The sequence below is a fragment of the Gobius niger genome (genome assembly GCF_951799975.1).
Source record: "Gobius niger genome assembly, chromosome: 6".
Lineage (NCBI taxonomy): Eukaryota > Metazoa > Chordata > Actinopteri > Gobiiformes > Gobiidae > Gobius > Gobius niger.
Window position 1 is genome coordinate 19,913,010 of NC_136857.1, and position 12,056 is coordinate 19,925,065.

Below are 12,056 nucleotides of genomic sequence, written 5' to 3' on the forward strand. Positions count from 1 at the left end.
TGCAGTAAAAAAAAAAACCCACAGAATCTCACAAAAAACACAGCAAAGATGTACAAAAGTGTCCAGTGGAACAATGTGGAACACAGAAAAAGTTTGCAGAATAAAAAAAGCGGAAACGCTGCTGTACCAAGAGAGAGGGAAGCCGCTGCTAGTTTATGCGTCGCCATGATGCACACATGATCACCCCACTTTTTCCCACACTTCCATGGCCCTATGAGTGTAGCTTGGGGTCTGTTGCTGACGTAAAGACCATGCATCACTCTCATCCCATTTCACATCAGTCCACATAAAAAGCCTCTTTGCACCGTCACATGTTTGTGCTACACTTCTCTCTGTGTGGTTAACTTTAGTTCAGGGGCATATCTCGAAAATATCCGCATTTAAACAAGAATTATTAGAGAATTTTATATGTTTTTGACTTGTACCTTACTACAGTCCACCTGTATTTGCTCACCACGGCGGCGCTCCATGGGGAAATCAGCCCTCTGCATTAGACCCATCTTTGATTCAGTGCCTCTGGGCAGCCTGTCTGGGGAAGTGGGGTTACCATTTCCAAGCCTTGAGCCAGGATCTTGGTCAGGAGTACAGCATACCTAGCTGGGGGATTAGCCTACTTTGCATGACTTGGATTTATTGGGGGCAAAATCCAATGAGCTGAAACCCACCCAGACACAGAAATGCGGGAGAGTCAGACTCAAGACTTTTTTTGCTGTAAGTCACGCAGCTAAATCCTAAAATAAGACAAATAACTCCAGCATCTCCGTCCCTCTTTAGTAAACGCGTACAGTATACACCAATTAAATCACCCCACAGTTATCTTTGTTAAAAACGGCTTCACCCTTCAATTAACTCACCGTTGCGGTATGTGAACTCTGGCAGCTTTAATGTTAAAAATGGACCATTTATTTGCAGCATAAATAAGCCATGAGTAAAAAGGGAGGAAGGAATGGTGAAGAATAATAGCTCTACATTTTAAGTCAGACACTGGTATGATGAAACGTGACGAGGAGAAATGATTCTAGAGCGTAGACAATAACACGGGGGCGATAGATAGTATGTTTGTGTTAGCCTTTCTACCTGACCCAAAGGTGTGACCGCGCTGTGAACCCAGTCCGGCATTAATCACACAGCAACTCCATATAAAGCTCATAACTCTTGTTCACTTTTATAATAGTGTCCTCCTCCACATGTCCAGACCCTGAGAACACAGCCAGTCCTGTTCAGTAGGTCTGTAATAGTGACAAGACTTTCTTAGGTAATGCAAATTATTCCTCGCTCTAAGATATAGTGGCAAGATGGCAGATGAGGTAAAGAAGATATTTCCCGTTCACTTCAATCAGTTTGTTGTAATTGCAAATAAGACGTTGCATACATAATTCTATAGCAATGCAATGTAAATGTGTCGTTACAATATCAATCTCAAAGAGTTCAGAATCAGATTCAGATGTGAAAACAAAGCACCAGACCATACTCTTGTATATAGTAATTCCGTAAAATCTCAATTTTCTTGTGTAGACCTCCTCAGAGCAGACCTATTACAGATGTTTCTTCATAGCACGTCTTATAATGCGTAACACATTTCCCCGCAAATAGACCCCTGTATTGTTCGGACTACGGATGGGCCATTATACTCCTGACTAGCTGAGACCCGGCCTTTGGCCGGGCCTCGCTAGTCTCCACATTTGATATTCTGAGATTATGAGTGATTACAAAGAAATGTCCAACCCGTCACACAGTTCAGCTGTAGACCAGTGGTTCCCAACCCATTCCAAAAACTATGGCCACTACAAATGAGTAAAAGAATGAAGGCTCAAAAAAAGTTAAAACAAACTGCAATTGGAGTGTTTGATGCACCCGTGCTCCTTTCTTATAAAGTACGACAATATTTTCGCTAAACTTGGGGAACAGGATTCAAGAGACAGTGGAATAATTATGGATAAATATTAGGGGTTCAGCTGTAACGGTTTGGTTGACGGTGCAGGACCCGTGGTTTGGTGCATCACGGTAGTGTACAATAAAAAAAAAGAATGAGTAGGTTTTGAACTGAAATAGCCTAATGATCGTTATTAGACAGTATTTATAACCTTACAATAAAATTGGCAATGCGTTCAAAGCTGCTTTAGAATCAAATGTACCTCTGGGCTCACAATACGTGAAAGCAAAATAGAAAACAAAACGTACAGCAGCAAATTAAAAAAAAAAAGGAAAAAAAACTACGCAGTGCAGGCCATGCGCTCGTTAAGTGGTTTCATTTTCGCTTTGACTCACACGGAGGAGAAATCAGTCGGAGCAGCGCGTTTGATTAGAGGCTCGTGTTTGAGCAGGTTTTGGGCACGCACGCACATGCACACACATACACACACGCACACACACGCACACATCGCCCTGTGTGGATGCGCGCACACGCACGGCAGTCAGAGCGCGTGCACTCGCGTTTGTGTGACAGCGGGTTGTCCTCGGACAGCAGCACCGCGGTCCATATGGACCCGTGGCCAATGCCCGCGGCCGGTGGGACCGTCACGTGGGGGCCGGCCGCGGATGTCCACGCACACACTCAGTACTGTCTCCAGGCTTCCTGGTGTTCCCAAACGGTCTCCCATCCCAGTCCTAACCAGGCCCTTCCCTGCTTAGCTTCGGAGGAACGGTCTCCCATCCCAGTTCTAACCAGGCACTTCCCTGCTTAGCTTCAAAGTCGGTATGGGAAATAAACATGGCGGCGCCCAGGCGGCGGCCATTGAGATAGCGTTTTCTATAATAGATACCCCCAGTCAATGCCACATATGGGTTTGACTCAAGTTTTGAGACTTTTCTGTGTAGAGTGTTGGCTGGCCTGGCTGTCATTTAAAGGCAATATCCTTTTACTTAAAAGAACAGGCCACCGTTTTTCCATTCTGAGATAAGCAATTTAAGCAATTCACAAACTCAAAGCACTTTACATCAAGGAACCCTTCACACACATTCATACTCGGGAAGCTTATATAGTAAAGAGTCTCAGACACAAAAACAGCATGCACGAAGGGAACTTGGATCGAACCGCTGACTTTGGGGCTATTGAGCCACTGCCACAACTCCTGTGCTCTTCAATCGCGTGTGCTGTCTTTAAAAAAATATAATGCACACACAGTATGTTTAGTCAGGTGTCTCTTAATTTAATCCGCACATGAGCCGCTTGTACTTGTCTGCAGTTTGTGTGGCCTTTGTGCGAACGTCCTTGGTTATAGCGGCATTGTTTGGTAATGAGTGTGGTCTCGGGAGATCAGAGGGGGACAAAAGAAGGGACGCAACACACAAACTTGCGCTAAGACAAGGGTAAAGGGACGAGAGTGTTTCCAAAGTTTCGTTTCTGAGGACTTCCAACTCACTAAAGTCACCCCCGGCCCCACTCGCCGGTGTCTCATAGGGTTGAGATCTCAAGGTGGTCTTGGAGATTGTCCCTTCACTCAGAGGTCAGAGCATGTGTGCTTTATGACACCGGCCTTAGGCGCCGCAGTGACATTAGCGATGCAGCTCTGTCGGCATGGGAAAGAGCATCTGATAAAAGTTCACTGGATTTCAGACAACAGATATTGGAATCAGGGGGAAACAGGTGTACGCGGAATTAATGGAATGATGAATTGTGTATCTAAGTAGGTCTGACTTTTGCAAGGCATTTCATTTGCTGCTTTGAGGCTAATCTGTCATGAAATCGACAAAAAAAATTTGGATTTGCTTTCAAGACCCAAAAATTTATATCCCAGAGACAACCACCCTCATGCTGGCAAGTGTGCATGTTGTGCAGAGACATTATCTGGATGGACAGTTACTCATGTATGTCTTTATATGTATGAAATACTGAGTTTGTACATACTCATGATGTCCAAAACATTATTTTTGTCCATATAGCCACCAAGATTAGATCCATCATATGAGAGGGTTAGTAGAATGAAGTACACAAGGCAAGAGGTTGTACGATTCTATAAAGGGGATCCCCAGTGTGTACTCCTCTTGAAATAGTATGATGCTGAATACTGCGACTGCGTGTATTGTACGTTGACAACAATGGTGGCAGAAATCAAGTGACTTTATCATTTCCTATTCTGTTGGAGTGACAGTGACTAGATTGATTAGTTACTCCTTCCATACAAACACTGTGTTTTGTAACTCACTGATTGGCAGATAATTTGAATGCAAATGGCAGCGATTAGCATTAGCTGCTCTCATTGGAGACGGGCACCATTGGGAAATATGAAAATATGTATGATTGTCTGCTGCGAAGAGGTAAACTAATCAGTAAAATAACAGTGCGCTTTAATGAGTCATAAGCTGTCAGCAACATCAAAGTCGTGAGGTTTTTTTTTTTGCTCTAATAACTGTCCCAGGAGCGGCTATAAAAGCATATTTAATAAGCACCTCTTAAAACAGGCAGCCTTTGCAGAGGGAGCGCGGGGACCCTTTCATCTCTGAGTTCGGACTCTTTGCTAATAAGTTCCATGCTGCCAGAGAAAAGGAAAGAGAGAGAGAGACTGGACAAATGCAAGCATAAAAAAGTTCCAGATGCCCCCATGTCTCACTTTTATGGTCATGGATTTACGAAGCAGACGCAGGGCGGAGGAAGTGGATTTATGGAGGCAGGTCCCGCAGGTAGAGCAGCAAGATAAACACATGGAAGTCCACTCCCTAGACTGCTAATACAGAATAAATGGGACAAAAATACGGTGTGGAGCTGGGGTTATCTCAAGGCCATAGTAAAAAGGCTCCAATAGCTAAGGAAATTTGCATAATAGTAAAAATACTGGCAATTGTATTGCCCATTTTGCCAAGTGAAAGACGATGGCATCCTTTTGTCTTTAAAGTACTAGTTCTGTAATTTTGTTATTGTATTGTCTCTTTATAGTTGGTCATTAGTGAAAAAGGAGAGTTTGTGATGCCATATATACATAAGATTAACTTGACCTTCGTCACTCTCTCCTCATTTGCACCTCATTCATAGCAAATTGCTGGCCTCCTATGAATGCATGTCTATGTTATGGTGGTGGAAAATAGAAAAATGAAAACGCTCATGAAGATGAGCTACTATATGAGAAGAGGCTGTCTGGATCGCCACAGTAGAGTGAATGCTAGTGAGAGAGCAAATAAACGTACAAACCAGGTACTCTTCAGACTCATGGGGCAGGTAACTTTTTGAAGAGAAGTGACCATTATATGACCACCATATTTTTATTTACAGCATCACCAACGCATTTCAACTTGTAAGGGTCTTCATCAGGGTGAGAGTGAGTGTCTCATTCTCTTCAAAAACTCATGAAGATGACTTGGACAGAAGATTATTAAGTCTTATCTGTTTAGAAAGAATAATTAAATATCTTATATAATGCTTGAATCAGGGTCTTTAAACAACTTTAGGATTCCTAAATCTAAATATTTCTGTTGCATACCATACAATATATAATGTGTATACATGTTATAAAGTCATGAAAAAAACAACATTGGTATTTTGAATGTGAAAGAGAGAGACAGACTATTACTGAAACATGCATGAATTAAACTAAATAATACTCTATGTATGTGCTGATGAGGTTATAACGTTAAACTTCGGCTAAATGGCTAAAAGTAAAAAAAAAAAAAAAAGATTTTTGTATGATATAGTGGACCCTTTAAGCTGACTTTTCAATTTCAATTTAAAACATATAAATGACTTGGAAAATGTTGCTAGAAGGCTGAGGATGAAATAATAATTAATAATAATAATGATGTAATAATTGAAAGTCTGTTCTTTGAATCCATCCTTACTGTCAATTAAAAATCTGTGTATAAAAGAAAGCAAAAACTAGGCCACCGAACCGAACTTGTGTCTCCAGTGATCCGTCGTTTTGATAACTTCTACAGCACAGGTCTCACTGATAGAGCTGGAGGCTATATGGCACATGTCCAGTCACCTGCCTCAGTCTGGCGCCCCCTGTGTGCCGGCTGACCCGAATCCCACCCCAGCTGCCCTTTTCTCAAAGCTGCAGGCAGGAGCAGGCGCACTAAGCCAGTGGGGCGTGGAGGCCGAGCAAACTTTTTCTTCCACAAGTGTCAGAGTGTAAGTGAAGTGTGCTCCTATGGACAGAGAGGCAGAGGATGCAACTCCAGGGCAGCAGGGGTCACTGTGTTCACAGCGGGTTAGACAGACTGTGAATGTGTCAAGAGTGGGGTCTCGAAAAATCTTTATGTAATGTCAAGTAAATTATACTGGTGCAACGGTTCAAAACAGGTTCACACATTTTTTTAAATCAATTTGATCCTGATTTGTTCGTTGTTAAAGGGACAATACAGAGTTTAAAAATGTTAAAATAATGTATTTTCCTCCCCCTACATGTTCCAGCCATGTCCTAATGTGTAGAATGAGCTCAGCCCTGTTCACCACAACTGCCTCTAAAATCATTAACTGTCACTCATAAAGGTTTTAATTCGGGTCAGAAGTGCCGTCATGCACGAGCTTAATATAGAAGGTGCAGTAACACGAATGACCTGAGATGGCAGTAGTGAGTATAAAATGGCAAACTTGCATCTAGCCCCTTAAAAAAGTTATTAAAACTGCAGCTCTCTATGGTTACGCATATAAGTAGGCAGATACTAATCAAGATCAAGATCCGCAGTGGGCGACCACAATGTATCGCCCAGGGACCCATCACACATACCCATAATGGTCAGAATCACCTGGCTATTGTGGCGCAATAGGTGAAGGCAGGAGAGATGAGCAGTTAGTAGCTTTGACTTCAAATCAGGTTCGGTTTTAGAGTCTTTAGCTTTAGAAACATTTTCCAGTATGGCGGCGGGTGGTGCTTCTGTCATGTGACTCACAGAAACCAATTTTAAGATATTCTATTTTATGGAGACAGGAAAGAGAATGAAAATTGAAACAATTAGCTGTAGTTTAGCAGAGACCAAGGGCTGCCTTTTGGCAATTGCCTTGAATCTAACATAAACGCCTCTGGACATAGAATAAAACAATCCAGTGTGTAAACATTCGGACTGTAGCCTGAAATGAGAACATAATTCTATATTACCCTTGTATTTTTCTCTTTATATTTAAACTAAAATGTTCAACTGTGTTCCTAGTTTTGAGAAGTGTTTTGCCTTATACCCCTTTCTTCTCTTTAGCTACGTGTTCCACAGCAGTATAGTAAAGTGCCGTCTGTTTTATGTTTGCCATATGATCTTAACTCATTCTTATGCGCAGATCAGTTTGATAAATAAGGATCACTGTCAGCACATTTGCATACGTACACGTAGGAGCACTTCTTATTGTACGCCTAGCATGTGTTCTGGCTGACGAGTTGAGATGCAGTTAATTATCCATAATGAGCACACTTCTATACAATGCTAATCAACTGAGAGCCGTTTGGAAAAGTGCCACTTGTGGAAGGATAACATCGAGTGATGCAACAATTGATGTATTTGCAGAACACTGTTGTGCTCTCTTTCTTTCTTATACTATACAAAATGTCTTTGCTTATTCATCAAATGTAATCACTGCGTTGTTTAGCATGTTTTTCATATAGTACTGCTGCAATCTCCATCAGCGGTGTATCTCATGGTGGATCTTTAATGGGCTCATTTGCTGAACTGGAGATTTTGCACATTATAATTTTCTGGAAAACATACCCGGAGCTGTGCTTTGTTTCATTTGTGCATATTTTATCAATCTTGTATTTTCTCCCAGTCTCCTTCTCATGAGCTTCCTAGAACAATCCGTTGTGTCTGTCGGTGCCATGAGCCGGCGCCATCCTTTCCCCTCTCTGCATGTTTGCGTACATTTGCATATTGGCGTTATAATTAAAGCTGTAGCTATCAATAAAGCAGCAAACACCTTTCGATTTGAACCGTATGTTGACTTACTACAGTCAAAAATTGTAGACAAACTCAAGAACATGTTTGGTGTCCTATTTTGGCCCCTCCAGGACCCCCTACCTTGATCTCTCCCACTCTCTCTTGTAAACACAAATGTCAATATCCGCGGCTGAGTCTTCAAAGTGTGAAATCCGGGGGTTTAGCCTCCCGCTGAGAAACTCAGAGCAGGTTTGTCTGAGCACTTGACTTCTATGCGGTGAATGTAAAAGAACAAAGAGAGACGACGGGACGGCATCTGTCTTTTAATGAAGCATCTGCTCACTGAGCCATTATCAAAACACTGCTCCTGATTTATAATATTCACGCAAGTGTTGATAGAGTAAATATAGCGTGAGTTATTTTCAAGGCAAACAGTTGCTCTTGATGGATGAGACAATAGATGGGGGGAATTCGGGCCAATTTGAGTAGGGGTGCATGGTGTTGGCAGAATGGTTGTCCTTCGAATTGGCTGATGGCTTTGTAAAATAAGTCTGAGAGGAGTATGCCTTTTCTCTTTGAGACTGTGATTAGTTTGAAGATTTTTTTTTGGATGCGTGATATCCACTTTCTCTCGGACTGATTTGAATGAAAGCGGATATAACTGGACTAACACTGGCAATTGTGGTTTCCATTACAAGTGTGCATTATTTTTGAAGTGATAATGACAGCCATTCTCTGGTGTGCCCTCAGCTGCTGGTGAACTCGGTGGTGCAGCCGGCTCTGCTGTATGAGAACGTGGTGGTGAGTGAGGGCAGCCCGATCCTGAGAGACCTGCTCTTCAGCCCTGATCACCAGTACCTCTACGCACTCACTGACAAGCAGGTAAGGCCAACCAGCCTCTCAGAGCACGCCGCACAGTTAACGCTCATGACTCAAGGCAAACAATAACTGGATATCAATAGCCTATTACCTGGATTATTGACTTAGAGAGAACGGATTGAATGGTAGTGGAAATGCTTTGGAGTGAATATCAACATTTATAAAGCAGTGCTGGGGGGGTTTCCTTCTACAGCATTGTAAATTCATTCAAAATGATTAAAATTGGTACCACATAGTCGTTTGACCTTAGTGTCAGAGCTGTCTTTATGTGACTACAGTAATGGTGTGAATGAAATCATTCTATTATGATTAAATCAGTGGTTCACAACCGAGGGTTCACAAAAGAAATTCAGTGGTGACCAGATGTAGATCTAGATACTATATCCTATGTAAATACTCTATCCAAACACCAATGGTTCAAGTTCTATGGCATTGTGTGATTGAAACAACACACATACTCCATTTTCAAACCTCATTCAGGTGTTATAGTTGAACACTTTTCAACGTATACAATTCAAATACACTTTCAAGTATTGTTTGATTTTAAAGTGTGTCCCGCCCCTTCTCCTTTGCACCCCTATTGCTTCAGTAACTTGATCAAGCATCTGCATATCATTCTATTGCCAGGTGAGTCCAACTGTTATAGAATTCCCAAACAAATTAAACCAAATGCCCCGACAAAGCATGCACTCTTTTTACACTATATGGGGTTTGGTCATACACACACTATGCAGTTTCAGAGTTTGTTAGATTGATTCCTGGCTCTGACAAATTCCTGATATTTTACACTCTTTACGGCCAAATATGTTTAAAATCTATTGCCCGTCTTAAATATATAGTCATGTTCTGTCGGTGTAGCAGCAGGAAAGGGCTTTGCTAATTCTGTATGAACAAAGGGAACAGTGTGAACTCTTGTTGTAATTATAAAAAATGCATTTGAAATATACAGTAGAATGAAGGAAAGCAATCAAGCTAATTACATCCATACCACACACAGAGTGGACTCAGTTGCAGTTTAGGCAGGCTCCACTCACATACACCGGGGCTAATTAAGATCATGAATAATGTATGGTGTCATATAAAGATGATGCATGTCACAGCCGTAGATTTAAATTACACTACGAGGTTTGCATTTTAAATCCCATGCTGAAATAACTTCCTGGATTAATAATCACGTCAATTATAATTACCAGAAGACACTTTTGGAAGGATACTGATACGAACGCGCAGTGCAGCTTTACAAAATGATTTGAAACTGTCCACAGGTATTGTACCAACACACAAAACAAACACAGATAAAATATTCTTCAGGGAACTGTGAAGCAGAGAAAGCAAAGGAACATCTTTGGACACAGTGTTCGCATGATGTCATTGTCATGCGATATTCAGGCTCTGTCCATAATAATATCTTACAATGATTTTATTGTATTAAACCACTTTATTACATCAGACCAGCTTGGCTGTATGACACACGTAATGCGATAACATGTTGCAATGCCTGGTGGGAAATACTTTCAACAGTAGACAGTATCAGAGCAGGTTCTCAAGTTCTCAACATTGTGTGTTATATTATGCACATTTTGGGAATTTGGGATAATTATTTTTGTGCAATCTCGAGAGCATTACACATGAACATTCAAACGAGTGTAAATCACAATCTTGAAAGTATGTACCAATACTGGACATTTATTGAAAATATAAAATCAAAAAAAGGGCCATGGACAGATATTACAGCTTTTAACCCCAGTCTGACTCACTCATCTTGGCCCCACCCTCTCTCCCTCCTCTCCCTTCCGTTACATCCACCACAGTGTTATCTCTTAAGAGCTAATGGCGGCGCTGTGATAACCTTCAGCCACACTTGCCCACCCCCACCCCCCGAACGCTGACTAACTGCCGTACCGCTGGTGTGTAATTTCACTACGATTAGACATAATTGACTTCCACGTGTTGGACTTGAGCGCGCAGAGGAAGAGGGGAGGGAAGAAGAGGGCAGAGAGGAGGAGAGGTGAGAGGAAGAGCGGGGGGAAACTGACTCCGTCTAAGCCAGGGGTGTCCAAAGTGCGGCCCGGGGGCCAAATGCGGCCCTCAGACCAATTTATGGTGGCCCTCGGCCTCTTGCTGTATCGGTACACATCACCAGAGATGGACCTTTTTATTTCAAATGTAATAATTCTATACAATTCTAGCCAAACAACTAACATTTCGTTGTGAGACAGAGCTGGCATGAAGGTTTTAAGCTTAAATAGACGTATGGGGCACAATTTAAACCTCGAAGGTCGAAGGTTTTGCGGCACTAACTACTGATCTACGGCCCTTCACCCCGTGTACACTTCAATATGCGGCCCCCCATGAAAAAAGTTTGGACACCCCTGGTCTAAGCTGATGTGGATACGGGCATTAGTTCAGATGTAATTCAGAAAGAAGATGATGAATAATAATGGAAAAAAAATGTTGTCAACTTTTAGGATTTATACATTTGTCTTACTTATCCTAATTAAAATGCATAATGTTTGGATGATAAAACACGGTATAGTGTATTAGGTGCAAAATACACATATGTAATTAGTTGTATTTAGGCATAAGATAAAAACCCTTTGACTCCGGGTCAGGTGCCAGCCAGTTTGCCTTAATTTTCAATAGGCCACGGGCTGTAAAATTAATATACCCGAGCGGTGGTGTCAATTAGTATGATAATTTTGATGATCATTATTTTAGTCAGGGGCGCCTGGTGCGCATTAAAGATGTCTGAGCCACCAGGAAGTCTTTCTCAAATATTAAAGCGGCCTTTTTATTTTTGATGAGCGGATATGTTCTCTGCGTGTCAGCACGTGTAAGGAGAGACAGAGGAGATGAAAAGGAGAGGAAGAGGAGGAGCGTACAGGAGCGAGCCAGGTGTGACATTACCACACAGTGTGCTGAGAGGACGTGTAAATCGGAATTTTCTACTGTGACGACTTTCTGGTCTCAATATAGCATTGATTTTAGCACCATAAAGGGGGAAAAGTAGTCGTTTCTTCTTTCTATCTTTGCCACTTAGGTAACTTGGAATTGCAAATATTGTCTTATCTCATAGGAAAGATTAAAGCAGAACTAAGTAACTTGTGCCCCTAGAGGCGATAAGTGCCACTGCAGGTGTCGTAGCATGTTACGTTTTTTTGCTCATTAATTGTCCGTGAGTAAATACTACACTGACAGAAAAGACAAAGGGAGAGAGGGATATTGTACATTCAATTAAACAATGGAGATCATTTCTTTCACTCAAACTTGGCTGTAAATACTGTTTAAGTGGCGTAGCCCGCAGTTAGCTTTGCCCATTAGCCTGTTAGCTTCTTCTTCGTGATTCCATTAGTGTGTATTGGTGACTCCTACCCGGTGGCAGTGAA

At 41.9% G+C, this 12,056-nt stretch overlaps 1 protein-coding gene and 1 long non-coding RNA gene across 3 annotated transcripts in view; one reads left to right on the plus strand and one right to left on the minus strand.

The window, feature by feature from the left end:
* LOC306963912 overlaps nucleotides 1-12,056 on the minus strand; it is a 393,872-nt gene that overhangs the window by 158,287 nt on the left and 223,529 nt on the right. The window lies entirely within an intron of this gene.
* plxna1a (plexin A1a) overlaps nucleotides 1-12,056 on the plus strand; it is a 308,362-nt gene that overhangs the window by 135,689 nt on the left and 160,617 nt on the right. For both annotated transcript variants that reach the window (XM_079557533.1, XM_079557534.1), the window contains exon 4: nucleotides 8,542-8,673. In XM_079557533.1, coding sequence (XP_079413659.1) covers nucleotides 8,542-8,673 — 132 coding nt within the window. The remainder of the gene's footprint in view (nucleotides 1-8,541; nucleotides 8,674-12,056) is intronic.